The following is a 26,765-nucleotide window of genomic DNA, read 5'->3' as shown; positions in this document are numbered from 1 at the left end:
TTAAAAGTTATCGCATGTAATTAACTTTTAGCTTCTTTATATCGTTTAGATGAATTTCGTTCGATTTTTAATAGGTAGATAAAGTATATATATATATATATATATATATATACTGTCGAAAAAAAGTGACACTTTTTGATCGCAATTTTCTTATTTTTTTTCGAGAATTTTTCGAGATAAATCTAATAAAGGGAAAAAAGTATGAATCAACGATTGCTAGCTTGCCTATGAAAGAAAAAACGTTGTTCCATTGTTCGAGGCCTTGTTTCGGGGACTCGATCGATTATAATTTTTTTTATTGTCATTTGTTTTTATCGTTCGTCATATCTTTTATAGCAAAGAATGCAAAATTCGAGATCTCCTTCCATTGTTGAAAAAAGAGGCTCGTGATTTCGCGTACAGTTGCCAATGCGATACGACTATTACGTCTATGTACATTTTATTTGAACGTGTAATTATTATCCGTACGTTCAGTTCTGCATCCTCCTCTGTGAAACGATTATCGAAGAAATGCGATTTTCGAATTTTTTCTTGCCGGATAGGAACACGAGAATGTAGCGTATATGTTATAAAAGATGCGAAGAAAATTCTTTAGAACAATTTTCGTTTTCGTAAACCGAATATAACGTTACGTGTATATATATTTTTTTTCTATTATTTAATAGTTAATCGCCTAGACATGTGCGTGTTACAAACATACATAACGCGCGCGTAAAATTCGCGTGCAAATTTTCTATAATACCCTCTTTGTGATTGGCAGATTGAAAATTTGATAAGAAATATTGGAACTTTATAAAGTTATTTTATAACTTTGAGTTATCGAGTTATTTTATAACAGGTATTTGTCACGTTTTTAACGATTCTTTCGTTCTATCGGTAACGTTACACGGAATTAATATTAATTATCGATTAAAGTTAAATTCGATAAATAAGAATTATCGTTTTTTTTCTTTTTTCTTTTTCTTTTTCTTTTTTCGTTTTTTGTTTTTTCATTTTTTTAAATCTGTTTGAACTTTTGAGAACGCCCACCCCGTCCTATTTATTATCCCAAACCCTCCCCAAATTCTTAATATAACGCGCCAAATATTTTTTTCTTTTTCCTTTCTCTTTCCGTTTCTCACCTCTTGCCCTTGTGTACGTATCTATATTTATATATACACACACATATATATATATATATATATATATATATATATATATGCATATGCAAATGTAAATACATACGTATATACATATATATATACATATATATATATATATATATATATATATGTATGTATATATATATATATTTAAATCTATATCGCGTATTATCCATGCATTTTACAATATAATATTTTTTTCTTTTTTTTTTTTACCTTTTTCAATTTAAATCGTTTTACCGATACCTTTCAAACCGGTTTCAATGATACTTTCTAACGTATTATACTTTCGCATATAAAACAAGGCAATCAGATTGAGTTTTATAGTTTACACTTAAATTTTACGCTTTTCGTATTTAAATATTTATACTCGGCTGAATCACCTCGTGTGTCTGCGTATATGTGTATATAATATACATATGTAATACATAAATCGTAAATATGGGATCACTTTCGTTACTTTCATCAGTTTCTTTCTCCATTTCTCGGTCTTTTCCTCTTTATTCCTTTTTTTTTTTCTTATCATATCTTATCTTCTTATATCTTCTTAAAAAAAGATCAAAGACTCTTGGTAAGAAGTTTGTTATTCAATTCAATCTAAACGTAAGTAATTCCCTTCTCGTAACTTCTTACCACGAGCGCTTTGAATTAATTTTCAACCATCGTTAGAAACAATACATTAGAAACGAATCGGAACATTTTTTTTTTTTTTAGCGATAATCGTCCCTCGAGACAATCGGAAATCTTATTTCCGATCGATTTATGGTCGTTCGTTCGCACCGTTCTCGCGTTTTTACTTTACTTTCATGCTTTTACTCATCCATCTATATATAAGTACTTACACTCGCGCGCACAAACAAACGAACGAACGAACGAACGAACGAACAAGCACGCACATACGCACATTTATCTTTTATCGTTTATTTATTATTATCATATTTATTATTATCTTCCCTTTTGAAGATGGATACTTTATAGATTTTAAACGGTACGAACGATTTATCTTAACGAAACTAAGCCAAATAGTACTAAGTTAGAAAACATGGAGGTCGACGAAGGTAAGGTAAGCCGAATCGCGGCTCTTTTTTACCTTTTCTTTTTTCCTTTTTACTCGATATCTTTACTCGTTACTCTTCGATAAATATCCGATGGATCGGGAATGCGAACGATCGTCGGTTCGTCTAGCCGTTCATCTAAAATAATATTCGATAATTCGTTCCGCTTTGCCACCGATCGGGAATAAGAACGCGTCGATTCTTATCTTATCGAGTATCGAGATCGAGTTAATTGGAATAGTCGAATTCCGGCAAGACAAAATAAGTACGCACAGAACGCTATGTATATATCACGATATACCACGACGATGGTAACGATGAACGCGGTCATGGATGGGAGATAGACGATTTTTCGGAGGATCGCGTTCATCGATTATATAAAGGTGTAGAAGATTTGATTGACCGGTGGAACCGTTCGTAAGGCAAGAGGAGCGTGGATGGAGTAAGACGGAAAGAAGGACGGAAGGAAGGAAGGAAGAAAGGAAATAAGGAAGGAAGGAAAAGAGAGCTAGACGTTTTTAAGGACAACCGCATTCGTCGACCACCATCTTGGGTAAATCTCTTTTGATGATATTGGAATCAGGACCATAGTAGATCAACGACATCGGGGAAAACTTGAGAGGAGCGCAACAAGGCTGCATACCGGCCAGCCGATCCATCTTCCTGTATTCCTCGATCACGTGAGTGTAGTAATTGAGGAAAGTGTCCGGTGTTCTGTGGCCAGCCGCGCAATCTCCCCTGCAGTAATTCGCGTAATACCTATGCATAATCGAATAATTATCGGATTATTCTCCGTGTTGTCGCAAAGTCGAAGGGAAGGATTCGAGGAGAGAAGAGAGAGAGAGAGAGAGGAGAAGGACGCGGAGGAGGAGGAGGAGGAGAAGAAGGTAACTGGCGTGCAAACTGGCGTGCAAATTGACATGTGCGTGCTTCACCGCGCGAAGAACGGTTCGTTAAGCTCGGGACAATTCCGTTTGCGATAATTGGTGGTAAGCGAAGAGGGTTTAGGTTTTTTTTCCGTTACACTTGGAAGCGACACTTGGATTTCACTCGGGATACCGTAGGAATGAGCGGAGCGCATCACGCTCTACACCCGCGCGAAAGCATCGTAGGGGATATTGGGAAATTTGTCCACGGAATTTCTCTCGTCTTCTTACCCTTGTGGTGCGATTATCCAATCGTCCCAACCGAGTTGAGAAAAGTTGACGTAGAATCTTTGCTTACAGCATTGGCCCTTTATAGCGCCGCTACATTCGATCGCCCGTCTTCTAACCCGTTTCACAGCCGCTGGATCCGTACGTACGACTAGGAAAGGTCTATCCGGATCTTGAGTACCTGGAAAACGTAGTAGTCGCTCGTGTCGATGAATCGTTTCGATACGAATCGTGTTGCCTGCCCGAGATAAATGAGGGTGAACGAGAGTCGAATGATATACCTTTGGCGTTTAAAGATGGCGATTCGATCACGCGCGGGGAATGTCCGTCAAATGTAGATACGTAGACGTGCGAGCCACATCCGGTACAATCGACGAGCAACGTCAATTTATCCCTCGCGGTGTCCCGATTCGTGGTGTACCAACTGTTCACAACTTTGGTAACGTCGAATTTCAACCAACCCAATTGTCCGACGTTTACTCCAAGGGACGTGACCATTTCCAGGTATTGGCCAAGTTCCTGTGAAATTTCACCACTTTTGTTTCACCACGATTCACTAGCATCGTTTCTCGCGAAAAAAGCGAAACGACCTTTGGAATCTCCTCCTCCTCCTCCTCTTTCTCTCTCTCCCCCCTCCCCCTCCTCTTACTTCTCTCCATCGCCTATTCTAGATTGGTGTTACGAGAAGCTCCCCTGAGAATCGGCTGAAACCTGACAACCGTACAACCTACCGGTAAGTAATACATATTGGACGAAAGATCGGTAAAACGACTTAAGATCGCGATGCGTTTATAATGCGATTAAATTTTATACGAGTTGGGCGAAAGTGTTCTTCTCCTATTATTCCGTTATTATCTATATTATATGCATACGATACATAACATGTAATTATATATAAAACTATTTGAAAAAAGAAAATATAAAGTTACCTTTCCACGCAAATGCGTCGTATTGCCGCAACGTACTCTGAATACCCACAGAGTAATATTTCTCTGATTAGTTTGACTCTGTCGATTACGTTGATAATGATGACCGTGCCTGAATTCGACTCTCGTCCAAAGCGTTGCTCTCTTGATCCTGAGCGGTTCCAAGGCGGGTTCTCCGCTGGACATTGGGAATTCTAGTAACGGTTGTCCATTCAGCGTGCGTCCTACGAACAACAAGCATATTTCTCTCGTCAAAAGAGAACATCCGCCAACGATCGTCTCTCGTCTCCCTCTCGTTTCATTATTATCTATTTTTTTTTTTCTCTTTTCCCATCACTTTTCTATATACGTCACGACGTATATAATCTTCGCCTTTGAAACATCTTTCATCGAATGTTCGAACGTCGTTTTCGTCGTTCGGGTTTTGGAATGAGTTTTTTTCCTCCAAAAAACGATCTAGCGTTTATCGAAAATCATGTAATAAAAAAAAGAGAGAAATAAAAAGAAACAGAGAAAAAATGGTACATGGATAAGATGAGAAAGGAAGGAGATGAGGAGGAAAGGAGAGAGAGCACAATGCAACGCGGCGCGGCGACTCGCAAAGCTCGTACCGAGGACAATGTGTTGGTTGGAGACACAGGGATTCGCGTAGACACGGGAAATTACGACGATGAAATAGAAGAGGAGTTGTTGGTGTAGAAACGTAACAAGAGATACATCGAAGCTATCGAGTAATACACGCGTAGAGGAGAACACGAACGAGTTAACGCACACGGATCTCTAAATATCCGTATCGATGTGTGCGCATACTGTGAAAGCAACGTGGCTTCATCCCTTAACGGTTTAGTGAGTCACGGATCGAGAACCGTTGGAGAGACGAGGATAAGCACGGGGTGTCTGCCACCCGTCTGCCTTCCTCCTTCCATTCCCCGCAACCTCCCTCTTTCGCCACTTTATCCCTTTCATTTCGTTCCTTATCCATCTTTCTCTCTCTCTTTCTCTTTCTCTCTCTCTCTCTCTCCCTCCCTCCTTCCCTCTCTCTTTTTCTCTCTCTCTCTTTCTCTCATACCTTTCTTTGCTTTCCTACCCTTGCGTACGCAGCCTGTAGGCACCGACATCGACACCGACACCGACACCGACACCAACATCGATGCCGACGCCGACGCCGACACCGACACCGACACCGACACCGACACCGATATCGTCGTTCAAACCAACAACGACATAGACACAATCGGAGACTCCCCTACTGGAATCAACGACATCCACACCCTCGATGCTACCCCGACGTCTAAGAGCGTCGTGACGCCAACCAAGGAGATATTCAACCTACCGATCTCTTGGCTCTACTCGTTTAACCTTTCGAGTATGGACCAACCGATATACGCCCAAACACGCACGCACGCACGCACGCACGCACGTATCCAATATTTCGATTCACTCTGAAATTCCTCCCAATTTTTTTTTCTTTCTTTCTTTCTCGATACATTTATCAATTCTTAAACCTTCCTAATTTTTATTCGATTAAATCTGTTTTCTCATTAAAGAGATCTTTAATCTCGTGGATTCTTATTTCCACAGATTCCTCTAACATCTACGGATGTTACGACGAAAGAGCAATTCTCTTTTCGATTTCGAAGACAAATCAAGAAAGATTTAACGCGAATCGCGTTCTATCTCGTATAAATCTTACGAAACGAAATATTCAATTCGATAGATTCATCTTTCTATCGATCTGTCCAGATTCGCTTTGTCCGAAATTATCGGAATAATTTCATTTCGGAATCGTATTTTGGTTCAAGAAAAATATACGTTCGCGTTGCGTATACGTTGAAAATGGACAACGATCGTTGGAAGCAGCTAGTTTTTAGCCAATTTTCCATTCGATTCTATCTACACCATTTCTAATCGTAAAGGGGGAAAAAAGAATCCTAGAAGAATTTCGATGAGTCGTCTTATCCGCATGAGTGCATAGAAGAAGAAAATACATCTATATATATATATTGGAGGTATTTGGTCTATATAAACACAGATATCTCGATTGTTGTTACGGGATGATGACGCGATACGCGTGAGAGGGAATATTTCATGCGTTGTGGAAATAAGGAGAAGGTAGGAGAAGGTACGGATAATAGGAAAAATGGTTGGAAATATCAGGATATTCGTAAAAGTGTAGCGGCGGTCGCGACACAAGCGATGAATCGAGAGGGGCGTTGTACGACTTTGGTCCGGCCTCGCTCGAGTTTCGAGAGCATCGTGTGTCGCACTTTTCGAGGTCGGTGCATCGGGTACTTTTGCCGCTGCGCCGCAATGCGACACACCACTCAATCTACATTCCCCTTTTTGTCGCTTTAACAAAGATTTCGCATCTTTCGCAATGGTTAATCATCCATCCGGTCGATGATCGCCCATCTCGAGATATATATTCCACTCCCAGTCGGTAATCTTTTCGTACGAAAAATTTTAAGTACGTACAACATCGTAATTTCGATCCGACCGAGTTGCGAGTTTTAAGCATCGATCGAACTTTCGAGTCACGAATGAAACGATCATGGGTGGAAAAATTAAATAAAACTTTATCGATCGGTCGAACCGAAATCATTTTACCGCGTAGTACGTGGACCTAGTTGATACGATTTGTCCAGGAGAGACTTAACATTTGGTTATTAAATACGTATACGTTTTTAAATTTTCTAGTCTCGTTCGAGAGGAGAGTATGTATGATGAGAAAGAAATGGAGAAATGGAAAAATGGAACAGCGAATACGAACTTTCTCGATCTTAGATCTTGGATCTATTTATCGCATCGTTTTTCCACTCTCGCACCAAATATGCTGCTTCGAATCTCGTACGGATTACGAGAGAAAGATTCGTTGATCGATGATGGGAAAAAAAAAAACATCTCGAGAGAAAATATTATCCTTTGATTTCTGTCCGATTTTCTCTACGAGTCTCTTTTTTCTCCTATTCCGTATCGCGATTGCTCGTAAACGAGGTTAGCGCGAGTCATCTCCTAAAAAAATACGTTCGTAAATTTGATGCGCGTCGAGCGTGCGACCTAAGAGAGATCTCTCTTTGTCGTCGAATCGTCCATTCGAGATGTCGTCCGGCCTAAGTTTTAACGCGAAGTGGGAAAATCTTTACGGAACGAAGATCGAGAAAGGACAGAAGCTCAGAAGGAAAGAAATAGCATAGGGATGGAGAAAGAAAAAGAAAAGAAAGAAAAGATCTTGGGATATTAATTTCCAACTTTTCTCTTCTCTTTTCTCTTCGTTGAAAATTCCACGTTCGAGACGAATGTCATAAGAGAGAAATATCTGTATTTCACTCGGGAACCGAGTTTCTTCGATCGAATCGAAATTAAAATTGGATAAATGTTTTAACACGAGTAGCGCGGTGGATAAAGATGGATCGTATGGTCGTACGCGGTGATAAAAAGGAGGTGGGGTGGAGTGAGATAGAGGGGAGTAATTCTAGGGGGTTCGCGTGAAAACGATCGAGTATCGGCACGCTTGAAACCCGTTTAAAGTTATTAGGCGAATGGGGGATAGAGAAGATAGAGAAGCGCGAAGGGATGGAAAGAAAGGAAGGAAGGAAGGAAGGAAGGAAAGGAGAAACGGGATCGCATGCACCGCGATTTTCTCGCCACGTTCGTCCACGATCGTAACTCGCGTAAGCGTCGACCTCGGTGCGAATCTAATTACGGAGAACGACGCGATATCGATGCGTTGCTCGATAATATCGCGTTATATCGTCTTATATCTTGTACAGAATTGTCGAGGCGATTGATCGTAATACGCGGTCGGTCAAATAAGAGGGTCAGATATAGGCCGGTGGTTGCCGGTAACCCTGATCCAGATCTATCGCCGCCACGTGGTCGCTAGCTCGCGGTACGCTTAGCGTTATCATCGCGGGGAATCGCGACAACAAGATATTTTACAATCACGTGTCGCGAGAAGCGAGATCGATTCGTCCTAGCTTTCCAATCTTTCTGCCATTGTCACGACCGCGAAAGATCGGAGTTTGTGAGATTGGAGAGAGGGGGGAGGGTATAGGTTGGATATCCCGTACGAAAGCGTACCATTCTTCGCACGAAGAAAGACGAGACCACGTTACCATCCGTGGACCGCGTGTCCAAAGTAAGTATCGACTTCTTCTTTCAAAATTTTCAACGCGGGATCGTTCGTTCGCGATCGACGAAACGTCGAAACTCGATCCGGATCGCACGTATACGTACGTGTACGTTTAATTTAGACAAATGGAAAGCTTGTCGCTTTGAGTCGTAAAGTTGATCGATTGACTCTGCGGAAAATATGAAACGCATTCGATTGTGGGAAGGGGTTGGCGAGACGGGAGGAGAAGAAGGGTTAGGAGACGGGCGGAGGGATGCGAAGGAGAAGGAGGAGGAGAGAGAGAGAGAGAGAAAGGAGAAGGGCAGAGGGATGAAACGGGGCGTTTCCCAAGCCAAAACATTCCAAGCCTGGTTAACGATTAAACGAATCTTCCGATCCTTTCGTCGAAAGATAATTTTCTCTCGAAGAGAGAACATTTCGCAACAACAACAAAGTTTGCTCCCCGTTTCTCCCTTTCTTCCTTCGACGCAAAGATCATTCGTTTCGATAATTTTTGTGACGAAATCCCACGAGATTTGACACGAATCGACGAAATTATCGAAAGTATCATTGGAATGTAGGATTGGAATCGAGATGAAAAATGATCTTTCCTCTCCTTTTGTTCGGAGAGAAATTTGAAATTTTCCTCGTGCGCGAACGAAAGAAACGTTCTTCGATCTTGCATCGTGCATGATATGGTACGGTATCTATCGTATCGTATCGTATCGCGGAGAAAAACGAAAGAGAAAAGATGGGAGGGAGAGAGATAAAGGAAAGAAAATATAAAAGAGGAGGAGAAAAGAGAAGAAAAGAAAGAAGGGTAGATTTGGCGAGGTAAAAGCAGGGGGGAGAAAAGACGAAGTAACACACCCTTGATTTTGTATCCTAGAACGGGGAATAGTGTAGTGCGGCAGGATGAGGAGAGTCAAGAGGGAATAAAGGGGGGTGTGTAGTAGGAGATGTACGAAGAGCGGCGCCCAGCTGGAGCCACGTGCATCGATCTGACTACAGGCGCCAGCCATCCTATCCGTCGGCTCGTTCGTCCATGAGTTCGACCCTGTCCCACTCCAACGCACCGAGAACCGTTCACCATCCCACTTTGAACATCCCGCCAGCCTCCCTGTTCCGACCTTTCTACACCACCATCACCCTTCCTTCTTTCTTCTTTCTCCTTTCGTCTTTCCTATCGCTACCGCTACCACCTACCTACCTTCTCTTCTCTTTTCTTTCCTCCTATGATAATCACAACTATCCACCATACAGGCAAAATGGACGGGATCTTCGTTTCGCGATGCTCTTAACTCGTGCGTGCGTGTCGTACCGCGTCCGAGCAATCTTTCGCCGAAAGTTGAACGAACTCGGTCCGCTCGATGCGCTTTGCTTCGGATAGAGAAAAAAAAGAAAAAAACAATTATTGTTGTTATCATTACTATTTTCCGTGCGAAGGATAATAGAACGACGCGACGATTTCTAAGATGAGACGAACTATGCTCCTGTGTTTCCTCCTCCTCGTCCACTTGGTATCTTCGATTGTTCCACAAACTCGTACAATTCACTGGATAATCATCCCCCGGTGCGTGGAAAGAAAGATAAGCGCGTCTGGGGGAGGGAGAGAAAGAGAATAATCTCGATATTTGTCTGGGTCGTGTTAAAAAGGATTTCCGTTTTGTTTGTCACGATTGCCACGCACGAGTAAGCACGATGAATCACGAGTTACGAGTTACGAGTTACGAGTTACGATTCACGAGTCTTGCTTACTGGTCGCCCGAGCTTTCACGGGGAATTGCGTTCCACGGAGTCGTCGCCAAGTTCTCTTTTAGAAAGAGAAGAACCGAGTCGTCGAGCACGTATAATGGCCAACTTGTACGGTAAGAAACGTTCCGTCTACGAGATCCCGTCTACGACGAGATCTTCCCAGACGATGATTAACGTTCGAACAAATAACGAAACGGATATATCCCGTCCACGCAATTTTCTTTCTTCTTCTTCCTCTTTTTCTTCTTCTTTTTATTATTATTATTATTATTATTATTATTATTATTATTATTACGTCGATACACGCGTACGCGCGCCTAACTTATTCATCCCGTCCACTTTTCTCTTTTTCTTTCGCTTTTCTCGCGATTAGAAAACGCGATTATTATTGTTTCTTTTTCTTTTTCTTTCTTTTTTTTTTTTTTTGCGTTACGCGAGAATCGCATTAGCCGTAAATGAAAAGGAAAAGGAAAAGAAAAGAAAAAAGAAAGAAAAAGCGGAGAAGAAGCTGAGAGATTAGAATCGCTAAAGAATTTTTATCGGGACAGAAAAATTTCCGACTCCGTAAATCGATTTTAGCTATGCGCAGCAATATCTAAAACTAACGACCGCTAAGGGTATCGCTATTGCTACGGGTGTCTTGTCTTTTGTAATTGTTTCAAGGCACCCGTAAGCCATTCTCATTAGCAATATTTATTTAATTATTTATTTGAATAAAATCGACAGATGCACGTGTGTATACTTTTGACATGCAATAACACATGCACAACTCGCGAGGATATTCGCGAGGTCGCATAATGTCGTAATGCGATCGCTTTTAAATCGAACCGTTCGATAGACGGCAAGGAAAGACAGTCTCGTTACATGCTCGAGAAAAGCGGCTAACTTTGACGATGCATCGGGATTTTATCGAGCATCGTAAAGCGAAATAATCCGAGAACGAGAAAAGGAGTGGGGAAGAGAGAGAGAGAGAGAGAGAGAGAGAGAGAGAGAAAGAGAGGGGGAGACAAAAGAAGAACGAACGAACGAACGAACACATTTTTTTAAGCGACGAAAAGGACGATCGGCCCTGTCGTAAGTACAGTCGCGCGATCGACCGCTAGAAAGAATATCGAAAAGAAGGCTGATCCTGGTCTCGCGTATCTTCGTAAAGAGAAGGTACGAGGTTGAGATGGAAAATCAATCGAATCTATCTCCATCTCCACTGATTGAAATAGATAGAAAAATTAGTTGGCTCTCTATGCTTTCCGATCGAATAGATAGATACAGATATTCGGTTTATTTACTGACTAAGCAGAACGGAATAATTATTGGCGAAGCGTTGCGTGGAACGTAAGGCAGACATGCGAACCAACGAAACATCTAATTTTCTACGTGTATAAGGCATAAACGATAACGACGCGATTATTTTTCCCTTAAGAACGATGAAAATTTCTATTTCTCTCGAAATACGAGAATCAACGTTTGTACGCGATCGAAATCGTGAAAATTAAATGATTAAATTAAATAATTTAATTTCAGTAACGTGGAAATAAATAGATAGAAATTACCTACGATGGCGATATTCGTTCGCCTTGATGCCTAGGAAATGCCTAGGATGTAAATGCGTAATAAACTCGTAATAGTAAGATATATAAAAAAATTCGATTTTTGTTCAAAGTTCAAGCACGTTGTTCAAAGTGATCGATCGACGCTCGCCGATTTCGTTTTTCAGATTTCGCGTATAACGGATTCGTCTTTTCCAGTTTTATCGCATCGTTCTTATCGCATTTTTCTCTTTACTCCCGTTTAAACTATTGAAAACTCTTCTCCCTATGGGGAGAGAATTTAACTCGGCGAAGCGATTTATCGATCTTTCCTCGCTTCGTCCTGCTTAATTTCGATTCGTCTCCATAACGTTACAACATGTTTGTTCCCGTTCGCTACATAAATTCCGAGTACCTTTCCATTTTCCATCCGTTTTTCTTCCATCTCTTGGAGAACTTGTCCGTTCGCAGCATCTAAGAAAAAGATGCCGCTGTTTACTCGACATCTTCTCCTCCACTTGCTCGAACAAGTGAAAGTAGGAAGAAAGGAAGGAAGAAAGAAAGGAAGGAAGGAAGGAAGGAAGGAAGGAAGGAAGGAAGGAAACGGATGTAATGGAACGATTAGAGGAATCCAGAGGAATCCAATCGAGGGACGAATCGATCGATATTTTCACGGACATGCGGTGAAAAGATAGCGCTTTAACGAAATTTTACGCGACGTGGTTATGATTTAACTTTTAGAGACCCGCCCCCTCCCCCTCTTTCTTTTTTATCGACGCGAATAGTTACGACGCGATTCAACCACGTCGTACGTATCGCGTAGAGATTTACGATACGACGCGAAACTCGCTGTTTCATCGACCATTTTCGCGATATTCGCATTCGTATCGCGAACAAAATCCCATGACTTAAAAAACGAGAATATAGGTCAAAAGTGTCTTCCCACGTTGCTATAGGGATCGATATCGAAGAGGCGATGGTGCTTTATAGTTTCTTTAGTTTCTTCAAAAAGAATGACGTGTTCGCCAGCTATGTATAGTGACGGGAAATATTAACGTTTAAAGTATCACGCATGCGATATATCGTAACGCGTTTATCGAGCAATCAATGTGCGTCGCCTCGGGGCGACGACCACCAATTCGGCTATGGCCGATCCGATCCAAACGAGATTGCGACGATGCTGATAATCGATGGTTTCCCAACATCCCAACAACTTGTTTCGTTTCGCGTTGGATCGGAAGAAAAGGAAGGCGGGGGGGGGGTCAGGAGGAGGAGGAGAAGGAGAAAGCGCGAGGATGAAACTCGAACGACGAAAATCGATGAAAAAAAAAAAAAATCACGATTTGTCCGTGATCGTGATCGGTGAGGAGGCGAAATGTATCGAGCGGTGGAGGAAAGAAAGAAAGAATTAGGGCTAATTAGGGCGACGCGTGGATCGATCGAGCGAGAGGGGATCGCGAGGGGATCCTTGATCGTTGACCAAGAACTTATTATAAACTCGAATCGAATCATCCCGCGATGACGATGACGAACGCGATAGATTCGTCGCGATACGACGCGAACGTTGACGAAATCGCTCGCTTCTTTCTACCTTCCGAGTTAAGCTCTATTACCCTTATTGTTAAACTTAGAGTTACTGAACTACGGAACGAACTATAGACGGTCGTGGCGCGACACCCATATCTACGAGGCCACGTGGCTGTACCCGTGTGGCCACGCATGCATGCGATCCAAGGTGTCGGTTCGTGACGTTTTCTGCGTATCTTCTCTCTCTCGCCCTTCCGTGTCCCACGGTAATATCTCTCGTTGTCCTTTCGCTCGCGACTCGAGCAACAGGCCGATTCAACCGAGGATGGCGATCGAACGAATCGACGAGCCATCGTATACGTACGCTCCTTTCCTTTCCAACGCGTGGAAACGCGTGGTTTTCGAGCGTTGATATCGTTATCGCGAGTGGCGCGAAACGACGGATGGAGAAGGTTGGTTTTCGCCTCGTTTCTTCGAAACGTTCGAAGATAGAAAGGGGATAAATAAATGAAAAAGTTGGAGTCGAGTATCGAAAGATAGCGCGGAAGGGTGCGCGGAAGGGTTGGGCGCGTGCGCGCCTCGACTCGACCGATCGTGCGAGGTACGAATATCGATCCGGATATCGATCGGAGGGGAGAATACTTACCAGGTTCGGCGAACGTGATGATCTCCGAGGTTCTCGCGTAAAAGTCGTCTATCTCTTCTTCCGGTTCTCGATCCTCGCCTTCTCCCCCCTCGTACCCCCGGTAAGACGAAGCGATTCTCCCGTTATCCTTGGCAGAATCGTCGTCCACTCGTTGATCGAGATTCCTCGAATACGAATACTCGTTGCCACCGTAAAGAAACTCGGTCGAGTAAACGTCCTCGCGACGATCGTTTCTCGTATTGTCGGGCAACGGATAGCGGGAGAATTGCGCTTCGGCCCTGTACAAGGTCTCGAGGGCCAAATGCCTGGGTACGGTGGCCAAAGTTCTATTCACATCGGGTCGCGTTCTCAGCCCGAGTTTGGTCAGGATTTGATGCTTGATAGCCTCCAATCTCAAGTCATCCGGGGTGGGCGCGGCGGTATCCTTCTTTCTTTCCCAACCACCGCCCCCCCTCTCATGCGTCTCACGACGAGTATATTGCTCTTGTCGCTCCTCCTCTTCTCTCTGCCGTTGCTGTTGTTGATGTTGTTGTTGTTGTTGATGTTGTTGATGCTGTTGATGTTGTTGTTGTTGTTGTTGATGATGATGCTGATGTTGTTGTTGTTGTTGTTGTTGATGCTGATGCGGACAACCTGGACAAGTTTGATGATGATGATTTTGTCGTGGTTGCACGGGGGAGAAGGTTAGACAACACAGCGCCAACCCTATGAGGAAAACGTTGGAAGGTACGAGGGATCCTCTGTATCTGAATAAAACGCGAGTAGAGGGGAGCGAAGAGCGAGAAGATCGGCATGGCGATCGATCGGGGGAATCGACGTAAGCCGTCGAGGTGGAAGAGGATTGTCGTTCACAGGCACGCCGATCCCTGTACTCGATCTTCTCCCACAATCTCTCGTTTCGATCTGCGTTCGAATCGAGTCCTGCTCCGTACACCGACACCTGGTGCATCTCGGCGGCGAGTCACCTCCTCCACCCCCACCACCACCTCCTCCTCCTTCCCCCGCTATTCCTCCTCTCCTGTTCCCGATCCGCTTCCGGTTCGAGTAGCACCACCTTCCCTTCTCCGGTGGATCGGTGGCGGCGATCGCACTCGCCACCACTACCGCCACCACGCTCGCTTCCGATCCTGGCGTTGCCCGTGCCGCGACTCGGGCGACGAGCACCGCGACCACGGCGATGACGGCGAGGAGAGACGGAGGAGGAGCCGATTCGAGGAGGACCGGTTCGACGATCGAGAGACGGGAGGAAGGTGCGCGGTGTCCTTGTCTCGGACCGACGACGTAGGCACAGAGAAGACACGGGAATCGGACGCGTACGACGGGAACCTGTTGTCGAGAGGGAAGTAAAATTGGTATGGAACGGCGACCACGACCACGACCACGACCACGACCACGACCACGACCACGACAGGGGAAAGGCATTCTCGCCTAAACCCCCCATTACCAACCACCCGGTGCCGCTGTTTCAGGATCGATCTCACCCGCAAGATGGACCGCCGTAACCGGGTACACCCTGCTACCGTTTTCGGCCATTCGCGTTTCCGTTTTCACCGATTCGACACCACCTCTTCTCTCTCCACGATTAGTCCCCCTTCTTTTTCAACTTTCTCTTCCTCTTTTCTCTCTTCCTCCTTTCTCCTTCCACCAATTCTTCTTCCTCCTCCCCTCTCTTCTCTTTCCTCTTTTCTCTTTTTTCTTTTTTCTTTTCTCTCTCTCTCTCTCGCTCTCTCTCTCTCTCTCTCTCTTTCTCTCTCTCTCTCTCTCTCTCAATTTTTAACTTTATCACCGCGTTAGGGTAAAAAAAAAAAAGAAAAGAAAAACGTTTCCTCCTTTTTCCCTTCTTCTTTCTGTAAAGTATGGAATTCGATCGGATCGAAGATTTTTCTCGATCTCGATATCGTTGGAACGATATTTACAAGTGGGGGCGGGGGAAAGGTGAGGGGGATGGAAGGGGAAGAATGAAATCGTCGAATTCCTCGACACGACGATACGCGTACGCACGATCGTACGTTCTATGGATAATAATAATTATCTCCTCGATTCGGCCACTAAGGTCTTCTAGATTTCCTCGGACACTTTCTACGTGTACCTAATATTTCACTACGGCTAAGATCCTCGGAATGGTGCACCATTTAAAAGCTTGAAGGGGGAGCACATGCAACGACGACGACGACGACGAAGACGACGACGACGACGATTACGACGGTGATGGACATTTGAACGACGAACCGGCCTCTTCGATTCTTCGATGAAAAATCTCCTTCTATCTTTCCGGTTCTCTCAGATTTATCCTCTCCTCTCTTCCGTTTCTTCCTCTTCTTCTCCTCCTCCTCCTCCTCTTCCTCCTCCTCCTCCTTTTCCTCCTTCTCTTTTCCTTTTCTTTTACTATTTGGTCGATGCCTCTATTTTCCATAGGAGATGAAACGCGATCCTGACCGACGCGTGTCACGGACGTATACGAATCCTTGCGGGATTCTCAAACTTTTCGCGTGCATCCTTTTCGATCTATTCGAACCGAATCCGAAATCCGAAAGAAAGAAATATTCCCTCTAACTCTAATCTCGAATAAACTATTGTCGTTATTTTTTTGTACTCTTTTGTATTCGGATAGATATAGATGGATAAATTCCCTTTCTTTCTCCTTTTACTTGGCTCGCCGGTATCATTCACGATAACGATGAAACGCCAAAAGACCCCTATAAAGACCGAAGCACGCTTGTCGGAGGCGCGCCGGACACTGAGGGGCATCCACCACCACCACCACCACCACCACCACCTCCGCCACCGCCACCACCACCGCCACCGCCGCCGCCGCCGCCGCCGCCGCCACCAGCACCACCACCAGCTAGCAGCAGCACCAGCACCAGCACCACCGTGGTCGCGACCACCGCCACTAATACCACCACCGAAACGCTATCCACCCACCCATCACATAGATATACCTAGATATTGCAACAATCGGCTAAACTCCCCGATAACTTTACGTAGCTGATCCCTCCTATATGCTACGCTCGAAATCGTTTCGCCGCGTCGCGCCGCGCCGCATCCTTCTACTCTATATTCCTTCTTTCTACCAACCTATATCTTCGCTCTCTTCTTTCTTCCCTCTTTCTCTCCTTTTCCCCTTTTCTCTTTTTCATATTCGTTACCATCCAATACCAAAATCCAAAAGCATCCATTATTTGCCGCTACCAAAAAGAAATATCTTTCGAAACCATCCCTTTATCGCCTCTTCTCTTCCTTCCCAACTTTTCGAACGATAACGAAATGGTATGGAATAAACGAACGTAAGAGCGAATACGAGAGGGAGAGAGGGACGGAGGGAGGGAGGGAGAGAGAGGGAGAGGGAGAGGAGAGAGAGAGAGAGAGAGAGGGAAAGGAGGAGAGTAAGCTTCGAAGCAGAGGCAGCACGTGATTCACGCGTGGTACTTGGCGATCCTTTTTCCGTTTTCCTCGCCCTCCTTCTTGGTCCGAAACGTAATTTACGTACGATCGATCCGTAATAAATAAAAACGGACAACGTATAACAAGGTAAAAATCGTAAAAAGATAAAAATCGAGGAATTCGATCGGTGGATTTCGTTCGATATCGCGAACGCTGTTTATCATCCTATGGAGGGGAAGAAAGAAAGCAGAAATCGATCGTTTAAACGTAAAGAACAACGAGAAATTTGTTCGATTTATGAAAACAGTTGCGATAAGCCGTGTGTCGTGTCGATGGCGCCTGTAACTTTTGCGGTTCGCGACGGTCGGTGTAGAAAAGCAGCGGAAAAGATGGAAAGAGAAGGAAGCTAGCTGTAAGCATATTGATCAGAAGACGGTAGTTGGCCTGATGCCACGTGGTGATGCTGCGAGAGGCGCCGGACTCTTCTCCTATTATGACCCAACGTTCCTCTTCTTCTCTCTTACTTTCTCCTCCATTCTTCCTCCTTCTCTTCTTCCTTCGTAATCCTCCGAATTCTCTTTCCCTCTCCTCCTTCCCTCCCCTCCCTCTACCGTTATTGTTTCCAATCTCGTCCGTTTCGTACCGTGTATCGTACGCGGGCTGCATACGTGTATCGGTATCCGTTCCAACGACCACGACGCGTACGTATCTTCCCTCTCGTCTCTCCATTCTTCGCGATCGCTTTTCTTTTCATTCGCTTTTCCTTCCTTATATCCTTATAATCTTAAATTAGATTAAATTAGGACGTCGGACCAGAAAATCATTCTCTCCTTCTAACAGCGATCGCGTTATATCGCGTTCGACCAAAGAAAATTCGAAAAGAGCAAAAAGGAGAAGAAGAAGAAGAAGAAAAGGAAGAAAGGAAAAAAGATATAACGATTCGGAAAGATAAAGAGGAAAATCGGTTTCGGTGCGCCATTTTTCCATGGCTCCTATCCCCTTCTCTCCCCCCCTCTCCCTCTCCTCCATCGACGCGGTGACCGTGAATCCTTTCGTTACGTTCCTTATATCCTTTTGTCCAGTTTCCTCCTTATTAAGATTGACCCGAACTAACGTCGATACGAAAATATACGCTCGCGCTTGTGCGAATAAATGTTATGCGTGCGGGGAAAGAGGGAGGGAGAGAGGAAAGGTGGAAACAAGGAAAGGTGCGCACATTTTGTTAAAATTTGATTGGAACATGGATACGATTGTACGCGAAAAATAAGATTGTTTAGTGGTTGGACAGGAAACGACGTATAGATAATTAATCTTCTGGATCTTTTCGGATTCAGCCGCTGTTTTATCGTGCTCTGGATAACGACTAACAGTCGCGGATCATTATATCGGACCATCGTGGAAACCCTACTTCGCGCGTTATTCGATTCTCACACCGTTTATTCCCTTTCTAAGGAATAGATCTAACATTCGATGCGTTCTTCTTGTTCCGTGCCTCGGGGGCGCTATGAGATGCGTATCGTTTCCCGTATCGTTTCAACATCATTCTCAACGTTACCGATTCGCGAAATTGAAATTAAATTTCGAATAAATAAAATTAGAAATAGAACGAATATTTTCTTCTTTAGACGAAATATTGCAATTTACACGCGATTATATCTTACATAAAATAACTCTCGAAACGGAAATCCTTTCAAATTTTAAATTATCGCGTATATTTTTCAATCGCGAAAAATTGTTTTCGTTAAGGACGAGAATCGATAGATGAAAATTTGCGTTATTCTTCTCTGTTCCTTTTCTTCATCATGATAATATTTCGTCCCGTGAAAAATCAAGAAATCCGAAATAATATCTATATCTTTTGCATTTGCAAAGATCAAGATGCGTCTTAATTTCGAACTACGAAAATGCGTTCATTCGTTTGACGTTCCGTAATTCGTATTATTCCGTAATTCGTCTGTGATTACGCGCCAAGAACAATGGCGGACAAAGAGGAAATAATAAAGAAGGGAGAAGGACAGAAATAGGATAAAAATTGCGAGATCAACGCCATCTCCGAAGTGCCGTAGATTAAACGACGCGATATAGACGAGGAGAGGAAATAATGGGAGAAGGACAGAAACGTAGCTAAAAGAAATCGTCAGAACCATCTTTCGAAGAGACCACGTCGAACGAAATATTTTCAACGGTAGTTAAAGTAGAATCAGAATTGAGAATCAGCGCCATCCGTTGAATACTATGGTTATCTTTTCAAAAATACCGAAAAATCACTCGCGAGATGGCGATGATGATCGATTCTCGTTCTATCTCTATCCTTCTCTCCTTATTATTTCCTCTTTTTGTCTATGTCGCGGTTAATCCACGACGCTTCAGAGATGGCGTTGATCTCGCTGATTTCTACCATATCTCTGTCCTTCTCCGACTACTGTTTCTTTTTCTCGTCCGCCACTCGTTCTTGGCGCGTAGAGAGCGACGTAGAGAGATACGGAAACGTCGATTGAACGTTTCTCTTTGAAAACTACGATGCGCTTTGATCTTTAATGCAAAAAAAATATAGATATTGCAGAATCTCTTTTGTTGTTTTTTTTCTCTTTTATGCGAATAAAATTTTAACGATGACGATACCGCGGGATTTGAAAGCCTAGTACGGCGAGTGAGCGTAAGGTAAGAGTGTTCCCGAGTGTTCTCGAAACACGGAACAAAAAAAAAGATGCATTAGATCTATTCCGTAGCTCGTCGCGTGTGTCGTAACGTACGATAAAATTGGTTAGAAGCGTCATTGGACGATCGTTGATCAAATTTTCGAAAATGTTGGCGAAACGTTTACCGATTCTCGGAAAGGAAAGAAAAATGGAAACTATTTCCGCTTTATCCACGGTATAACACGGTTGGAACAATCGTTTCTACCTTATCAAAGGTCGAGATGAACACGGAACACGGTAACGAGTTTCGGTATCAACGTGCGAGACTAGTCGTCTAACTTTGCGTTACAAAAACACGTACGACGTGTTGATCGTATCTTTTATAATGGTACATTAACTTTTCGACCTTGACGACAGTGCGACTAATGCGACTCTTCCCCGACCGGTCCATTCTTTGGTTCGTTAGAAGATCCCCGTAGAAGGACGACTTTATTTCGAAAAGTTTCGATGCATTCGTTCAACCGTGAGATCGAATTCGTATATTGAACGTTATTTATCGTTGATCGAGATCGATACGACGCGTAGTAACACGCATACGCGTTCGTATGTGGATGTTCGAGCGAGAAAGAAGTGGAAAGAGGGACAAGCGACGATTGCTCGTGACGCGCGTCACGGATCGACCGAATACGAATTAGATTGATCTATCATTGCCTCGTCTGGCCGTCGTCTCGAGCGTTGATTGCAACCGCGGCAAATATCACTTTCCTAGAATTGTCGCGACGTCTGCGTCGCCTTTATTCGCCGACTTCGATCGACGATCATCGAAATTCACGACTCCTTCTCGAAATTCAACCACGATGGTCCATCGGGAGATCCCTCTTTCCTTCCGCTGTGGCGAAGGGAGGGGAAAGAAGAAAGAGGAGGAGGAGGAGAAGGAGGGAAGAGAAAAGGAAAGGGAAAAAAAAGGAAAGCGAAGGATGTCGGGAGGAGTAGGAGGAGCGGTGGTAGAAGATAGGAAGAAGGAAGGGCAAGGTTGGGGACAGTTTGATCGAAATGCGAATATTCGCGTGCGGTCGATGGTGGATGATAACGAAGTCTGGAACTGGAAACGAATCAGGGGAAAATTATTAGGTACTCCTGTTTCGTACGAATAGCCGGTTCGATGCTATCTGCCTTCTCCTTCCAAGAATTTCGCGGTATAAATAGGAAGCTCGTGGTCAAAGTCGAAGTGGAAGACGGAGTCGTGGTTTGGATTCGAACGGGGACAAGTGTTATAAAAGTTGAGGTAACGCGAGGAATATTGGGCGAGAGAGCGAGGAGATTTATGCACCCCTCCGTGGACGTCGACATTCCAAACTGCACGAAATCGAAACTCCGGCTCCCGACCGGTTACCGTTCTAATTGCGCGCACGATTGATCGGTATCGAGCCGCGTCGCGTCGCGCCGCTACTTACTTCCTTTTCTCCTCTCTTTGATCTTTGATCCGTTCACTGACCCTCGAATCGCCGCTACCGCATCGCGAAACGCGTCTACCCACTAGTCCGGAATCCATGGAAATTTGACGACGGATTGGAAAATCGGAATCGGCGATATCGACGCGTTTACCTGTTTCTGTCTTGAATGGAAGAAGAAAGAAGAAGAAGGAGGAGGAGGAGGAGGAGAAAAAGGAAGGAGGAGAATGCATAAAAGAGGAAATACCAGGATGATCCTGGGTGAGCATTCAGGTTTCGGTCGTTTGGGTGGCTGCCTGCCCGTGTTACCCGATGCCCCCTTCACCTTCACTGCACATATAAGGGCTGCGAGACCCAGCGCACGCACCAGCGAAAAAAACTGCATACGCATACGATAACAGGGGTGCGTGCCTGAGGGCTATCCTTATGGGGCTTGGGGAGGCCATACAACACTTTAGTAACCCCGTAATACCTCCCCTTTATACCTACCCAGGTAGCTAGCCTCCGAGTATAAAGTAGCCAGCTATCGCACCTCCTCTCTCCCTTCCTCCACTTGTTCGCCTCCCCGCCACTTCCTCCGACTCGTGTACTTACCTACGCGCGTATCGAGATTAAAGGGCTGTTGAAGAACTTGCGTCGAAAGGGACGTCAGTAGCTTGCGTCGATATATGATAATTCGTCGAGTGTGCTCGATTCGACAATATACTCCCATTGTCTTTTCCAACGCTCTATCTCGATCGAATCGAGTATCAATCCGCTTCCTCCTCGGCACCAACCAACTATTGTCGTGTACTCTCTCTCACTCGCCAACTGTCGCGTCAAACGCGCGTGTATGCATCGTATCGATCGGTATTCGATTGCTTTTTCAAAGTCAAATCCCCCAATCTCTTTCCAATTTTTCTTCTCGCATCGATTTCGGATCCATCGGTGGTATATCGAACGATAATAAATTAATAATAACAACAACAACAACAACAACAACAACAACAACAAAGTGGTTAATTTTACGCAAAAAGTAATTTGCACGCAATCTTCTCCTCCGTGTTACGAAGCGTTAAACGGGCGGAACGATAGAAATATCGTTTTACGCAGAGGTACGCGTTGCGTCGTATCGTTTCGTCTCCGATAACGGTAACATCGTGTTCGCGTCGTGTACGTCGTGATCGCGATGAAATTCGCAAACATCGAACGAAATGCGAAGTGTAGAGATACGAATCTCGAGAAGATGGCGTTCGTCCGTTCGAAAGTTTGCCGTGGTAAAACGGTATACGAGGGATATTTCCTCTCTCCCCGTTGTGTTTTTGTCGCGTGTCTCGCGCGTCTCGCGTTTCTCGCATAATTCCTATTTCAAACCGAACATGTACGTACTAGTGCAAAAGAGATGACAAAGAATCTTCGAGAAGTTCTCGGTATTCACGCTATATCTGGACGAAGTCGAGAAAGAGAGAGAGAGAGAGAGAGAGAGATTGCATCCCTCTTGGCGGTCCAGAACCCTCCTTCCGTTGCTCCCGTTCCTTTAACGTTTCGACCCTTGGTAGAATATCTCCAGGTTGATATACCCTTGCCAGAGAACATCGTAGAGAACGAGCTGTTCATCCAAGACCTAACCCTCGGATAAGAGGCGAGCCTGAGGCTCTCTCCTCTCTCTCCTACCAGGATCACACGATGAATGCCACGCGTATAACATTTTTCCTCGAGAAACTTATAAAGCAGTGTAAACTTGCCCGCTGCTTCGGAATCTATGTCGTAGAGGATTCAACCTTCCTTTTCGTTACCGATACTTGTTACATACTTTTTCTTCTTCTTCTTCCTCTTCTTTCGATCGAAATGGAAAGAGAAAAAAAATGAAAAAAGGGAAAAAATTGTGAAATAGTTATCCACGCACGGTAAATTATTCGTACTTTTATTCCTCGATTCTCCGTGTCATCCTTTCCTACTTCTGACTACTCGGTCGTAAAATGCAAATCCAGATACTTGTTACGCTCGGTCGCTCTAATTCGTTTCGTTGAGCGAATCGTAAAACGTAGCTGTCCACTCGTCGTCGATGGTAACGATAATTACGTAAAAAAGCTACGCTTCCACGTGACGCTTTTCCTTTGCTACGTCTCTTCTCCCCTCTCTCTCTCTCTCTCTCTCTCGTTCTCCCCCCCTATTTCTCTCTTTCTCGCGTACCATTCCCTTAATTTTGAATTTTCAAACAGGTCGTTCCAATTAACAAAGAGACAATAAATATTTGATCGCGATGCAGGAAGGGAACGATTCGAGCGTTAATTTTTGATGTTTCGTTTTCAGGGAATGGGGAGCGTTAACCCGATCGTCGGATCGGCAAGGACGAGAGCGGTTGAGGCGCCGTCGAAGAAAAACAATAAAACGCGAATTGGCACGTCTGGCGAAACAGTTGACAGTCGTAAAGTTCACTGGTTCACTCGTCTCTACTCGTGCATCCAACATTGTATAATACATACGTATTCGACACGAGCGAAATCTCGATGTATAGATACATAAGTACGTGATACGTACGTTTACTTTCGTTTTATCTCTCGTTTTATATATATATATATATATATATTCGTCGAGGATGTTGTTCGCAAAAATGCAGACGCTTTGAAATATTTGTACCGTTTTGAAGAATAATATTTTTAAACGAAACATCGAAACAGAGTGGAACAGAGACGCGTAGTACGAGTAATCCTCGAGAATTTCCTCGACCGATTATCAGAGAGAGATGGAAAAAATAAGAGAGGATGATACACGGTTCGTTGTTTTTCCATGTTCTATTTCCGATTATCAAATTTTTATGCACGATTTAACCACGGACAACAAAGCTCGTTCAAATTTATCCGTGTGTTTTTACGTTTACTTTGTGTAATTTATAATTGGTATCACGTTGGTTTCGCGTGATAAAATAATATTTCCAAAATAAATTCTTATCGTTAGCATTAAAAGCATCGGTTCGACAATTACACGTATCGATATTTTGTTATAAACTTATTTAATCATGTTTTCCGTTCCGCACAATTACCTCCCCTCCCCTCCTCCCCCCCTTCTCCTTCCATAATATTTATCGTCAATCCTTTGCAATAATTCGGAAATCTCCGACAAATTTAAACAAATAAAATTTTATTCGTTCCCTTCCGCTCGTTAAAAAAGTCTTCTATATCCATAAATGAAAATCTTTTATTATTATTATTATTCAACTTTTGGAATGGAGTTGGAAAAAGAAGCGTCGAAAGAATAGATCGAAAAGCGTCGAGAATGGGAACGTTGAACGAATTATACGTACACGTGTATCATTCACGACGAATCTAACGAGATATGTATCGTTACGAGATACACGTTAGATAAACGTCGATTCTTAAACGAATCGAAAATACGATTCGTAAAAGTAAAAATTGTCGATCTCGTCCATTTCCAATAACGATATTGATCGAATCGAGACGATCGATTTCATATATATCATATGTATTTTCACGCACGTACGTACGTACGCACGTAGACAGATAGGTAGGTACACGGAATCGATCGATGCGTATTATATGCGCGATAAGATCAATGAAAAATGTACGTATCGTGTATAATAATTAAAAAAATGGTTTCTTTTTTAAATGAAATTTCTTTAGTCCAAAGAGAATCGGTCGGACAAAAGATACTTCTCGCTCGTGTTTAACTTTGACCTGAGATAAAGATTAAAAATATTGATATCAACGAGCATTTACTTGCTTCTTTGTAAAAGGAGAAAGAAGTAGAAACAAAAGGAAAAAAAGATAGTGTGGTATTATACGGTTGGTTTATACAAATTTCTTAATTGTTCGAATTACACGTGACGTTATGTAATTGTACTTTTTCTTTCCACGAATTTGCGAGTCGGCAATTTTTTCTTCTCTTTTTTTTTTTTTTCTTTTTTTTTTACACGAAAAAAGAAATTTTTTTTTATTTATAATCGGTAAACGAAATAAAACAAGAAAACACGAAGTAATAATAATCGTTTTACGGCCCAAAAGTTTATCGTGGTAAGTGGTAACCATGAATCTTGCACGAGCGATGATTAGAGAGGAAAAAAAGAAATAAAGTTTAATAATGTTCGTGTCATCGTTATAAATGTCGAAAATAATTAAAATATCTATATATAGTATATATTATATATGTATACTTTTAAGAACAAGAAGAATATTTGAAGAAAGAGTAAATCGAGTACATCTTTCGTCGAAAAAAATCATTTATTTCAGCGAATAAATATTCTATGAATACTCTCTACCTAGAAAGTACACGTTATATATATATATATGTGTGTATATATATATATATATATATATAAGTATTCAGTATTCGCCGCTTTTGTTTCTGATACTGAGAGTATACAATTCCATTAATTTTTAATTCTAGGTACACATCGACAAACAAACGAAAATCGAAGAGAAGAGAAGAAGAAAAAAAAAGGGAAAGAAAGAAAGGGTAAAAAACGACAGGCTTAAGGGAAAAAAGTAACGGATAAGGAAGTGACGAGATGGATAGGCGTGTAAAGCGAGGAAATAGGGAGGAGAGGTAGGTAAGGAAAAAAAAAGGAGGGAAGGGAGAGGAGGGAGAGAAAGGAAAACGAGCAAATGGATTTTTTGAAAAAAATTATTGAATTAGGTTAGGAATCCTTTTTTTTTTTTTTTTTTCTCGTATATTATTACTATATTTTCGTGAATTTGAAACATCGATATCACGTGATGAGAAAACGAATAATTTCGAAACGTCCGTAACATTACTAACACTACTCTTACATCGAAGGGAAGATAAATTACGGAAACGAGGCGCCGTTTCTGTCATTTATCCTCGTCTCGCACGAGAATCGTAGAAAAATTCCAAAAATTCTCCGGGTATTTAGAAAACGAGCCCGGAGCCCCATATTCCGAATATGCACCGAGACGTTTCTCGGTTGGCGCATTTTTCGAGCTAAGCATATCTAGATATCGCAACGATACTACCATACTTTATCAAATCGTGTGAAAAAAAAAAACGTAGCTAGAAAACGCATCTCAATCTAATCATTTTCCCGAAAAAATACACTTTCATCGAAGATTAAAGATCGAACGTTAGCCACATATACACATATACGCAAATATCTACGCAAATAATAATTATCACTGATCTGCGATTTGGATCCAACAGCGATCCGACTACAGCGCGAATAAAAAATATTCTCTCTCTCGTTTTAATCCCAAAACATATATGCATTCGTTGATTTTTTCGAATTTGATTAACCCAGATGTTGTTACAATTTCGCATTTATACATAGTATACATAATATATCGAGTGGATCGTTATTAATCACGTTAGAAAAAGGACATGCATTCGTAAGCATATACAAGCAACGTTTCTTCGTTGGAAGAATCGTAAAGGAAGGGAAAGAGGAGAAGAGTGATGAATGGTGATGATAATGATAATGATGATGATGATAATGATG

The 26,765-nt window shown here is 43.0% G+C and overlaps 1 protein-coding gene and 1 long non-coding RNA gene across 2 annotated transcripts in view; one reads left to right on the top strand and one right to left on the bottom strand.

The window, feature by feature from the left end:
• LOC107994613 (inhibin beta chain-like) overlaps positions 1–16,589 on the bottom strand; it is a 23,385-nt gene extending 6,796 nt beyond the window's left edge. Inside the window, exons 1-5 of the mRNA XM_017051604.3 lie at positions 13,843–16,589; positions 4,281–4,501; positions 3,633–3,870; positions 3,355–3,532; positions 1–2,956 (exon numbers count right to left, since the gene is read on the bottom strand). The exon at positions 1–2,956 is cut by the window's left edge and continues 6,796 nt beyond it. Coding sequence (XP_016907093.3) covers positions 2,716–2,956; positions 3,355–3,532; positions 3,633–3,870; positions 4,281–4,501; positions 13,843–14,791 — 1,827 coding nt within the window. The 5' untranslated portion in view covers positions 14,792–16,589 and the 3' untranslated portion in view covers positions 1–2,715. The remainder of the gene's footprint in view (positions 2,957–3,354; positions 3,533–3,632; positions 3,871–4,280; positions 4,502–13,842) is intronic.
• Positions 16,590–20,607: 4,018 nt separating this feature from the next.
• On the top strand, positions 20,608–24,279 carry LOC133667293 (uncharacterized). The gene is made up of 2 exons (XR_009832638.1): positions 20,608–21,577; positions 23,609–24,279. It is a non-coding gene; the product is annotated as an uncharacterized LOC133667293 (long non-coding RNA).
• The last annotated feature ends 2,486 nt before the right edge of the window (positions 24,280–26,765 follow it).

This window comes from Apis cerana, linkage group LG14, assembly GCF_029169275.1.
Source record: "Apis cerana isolate GH-2021 linkage group LG14, AcerK_1.0, whole genome shotgun sequence".
Classification (NCBI taxonomy): Eukaryota; Metazoa; Arthropoda; class Insecta; order Hymenoptera; family Apidae; genus Apis; species Apis cerana.
Note: the sequence above shows the minus strand (reverse complement) of the source record. Positions and strands in the feature narration are given on the sequence as shown.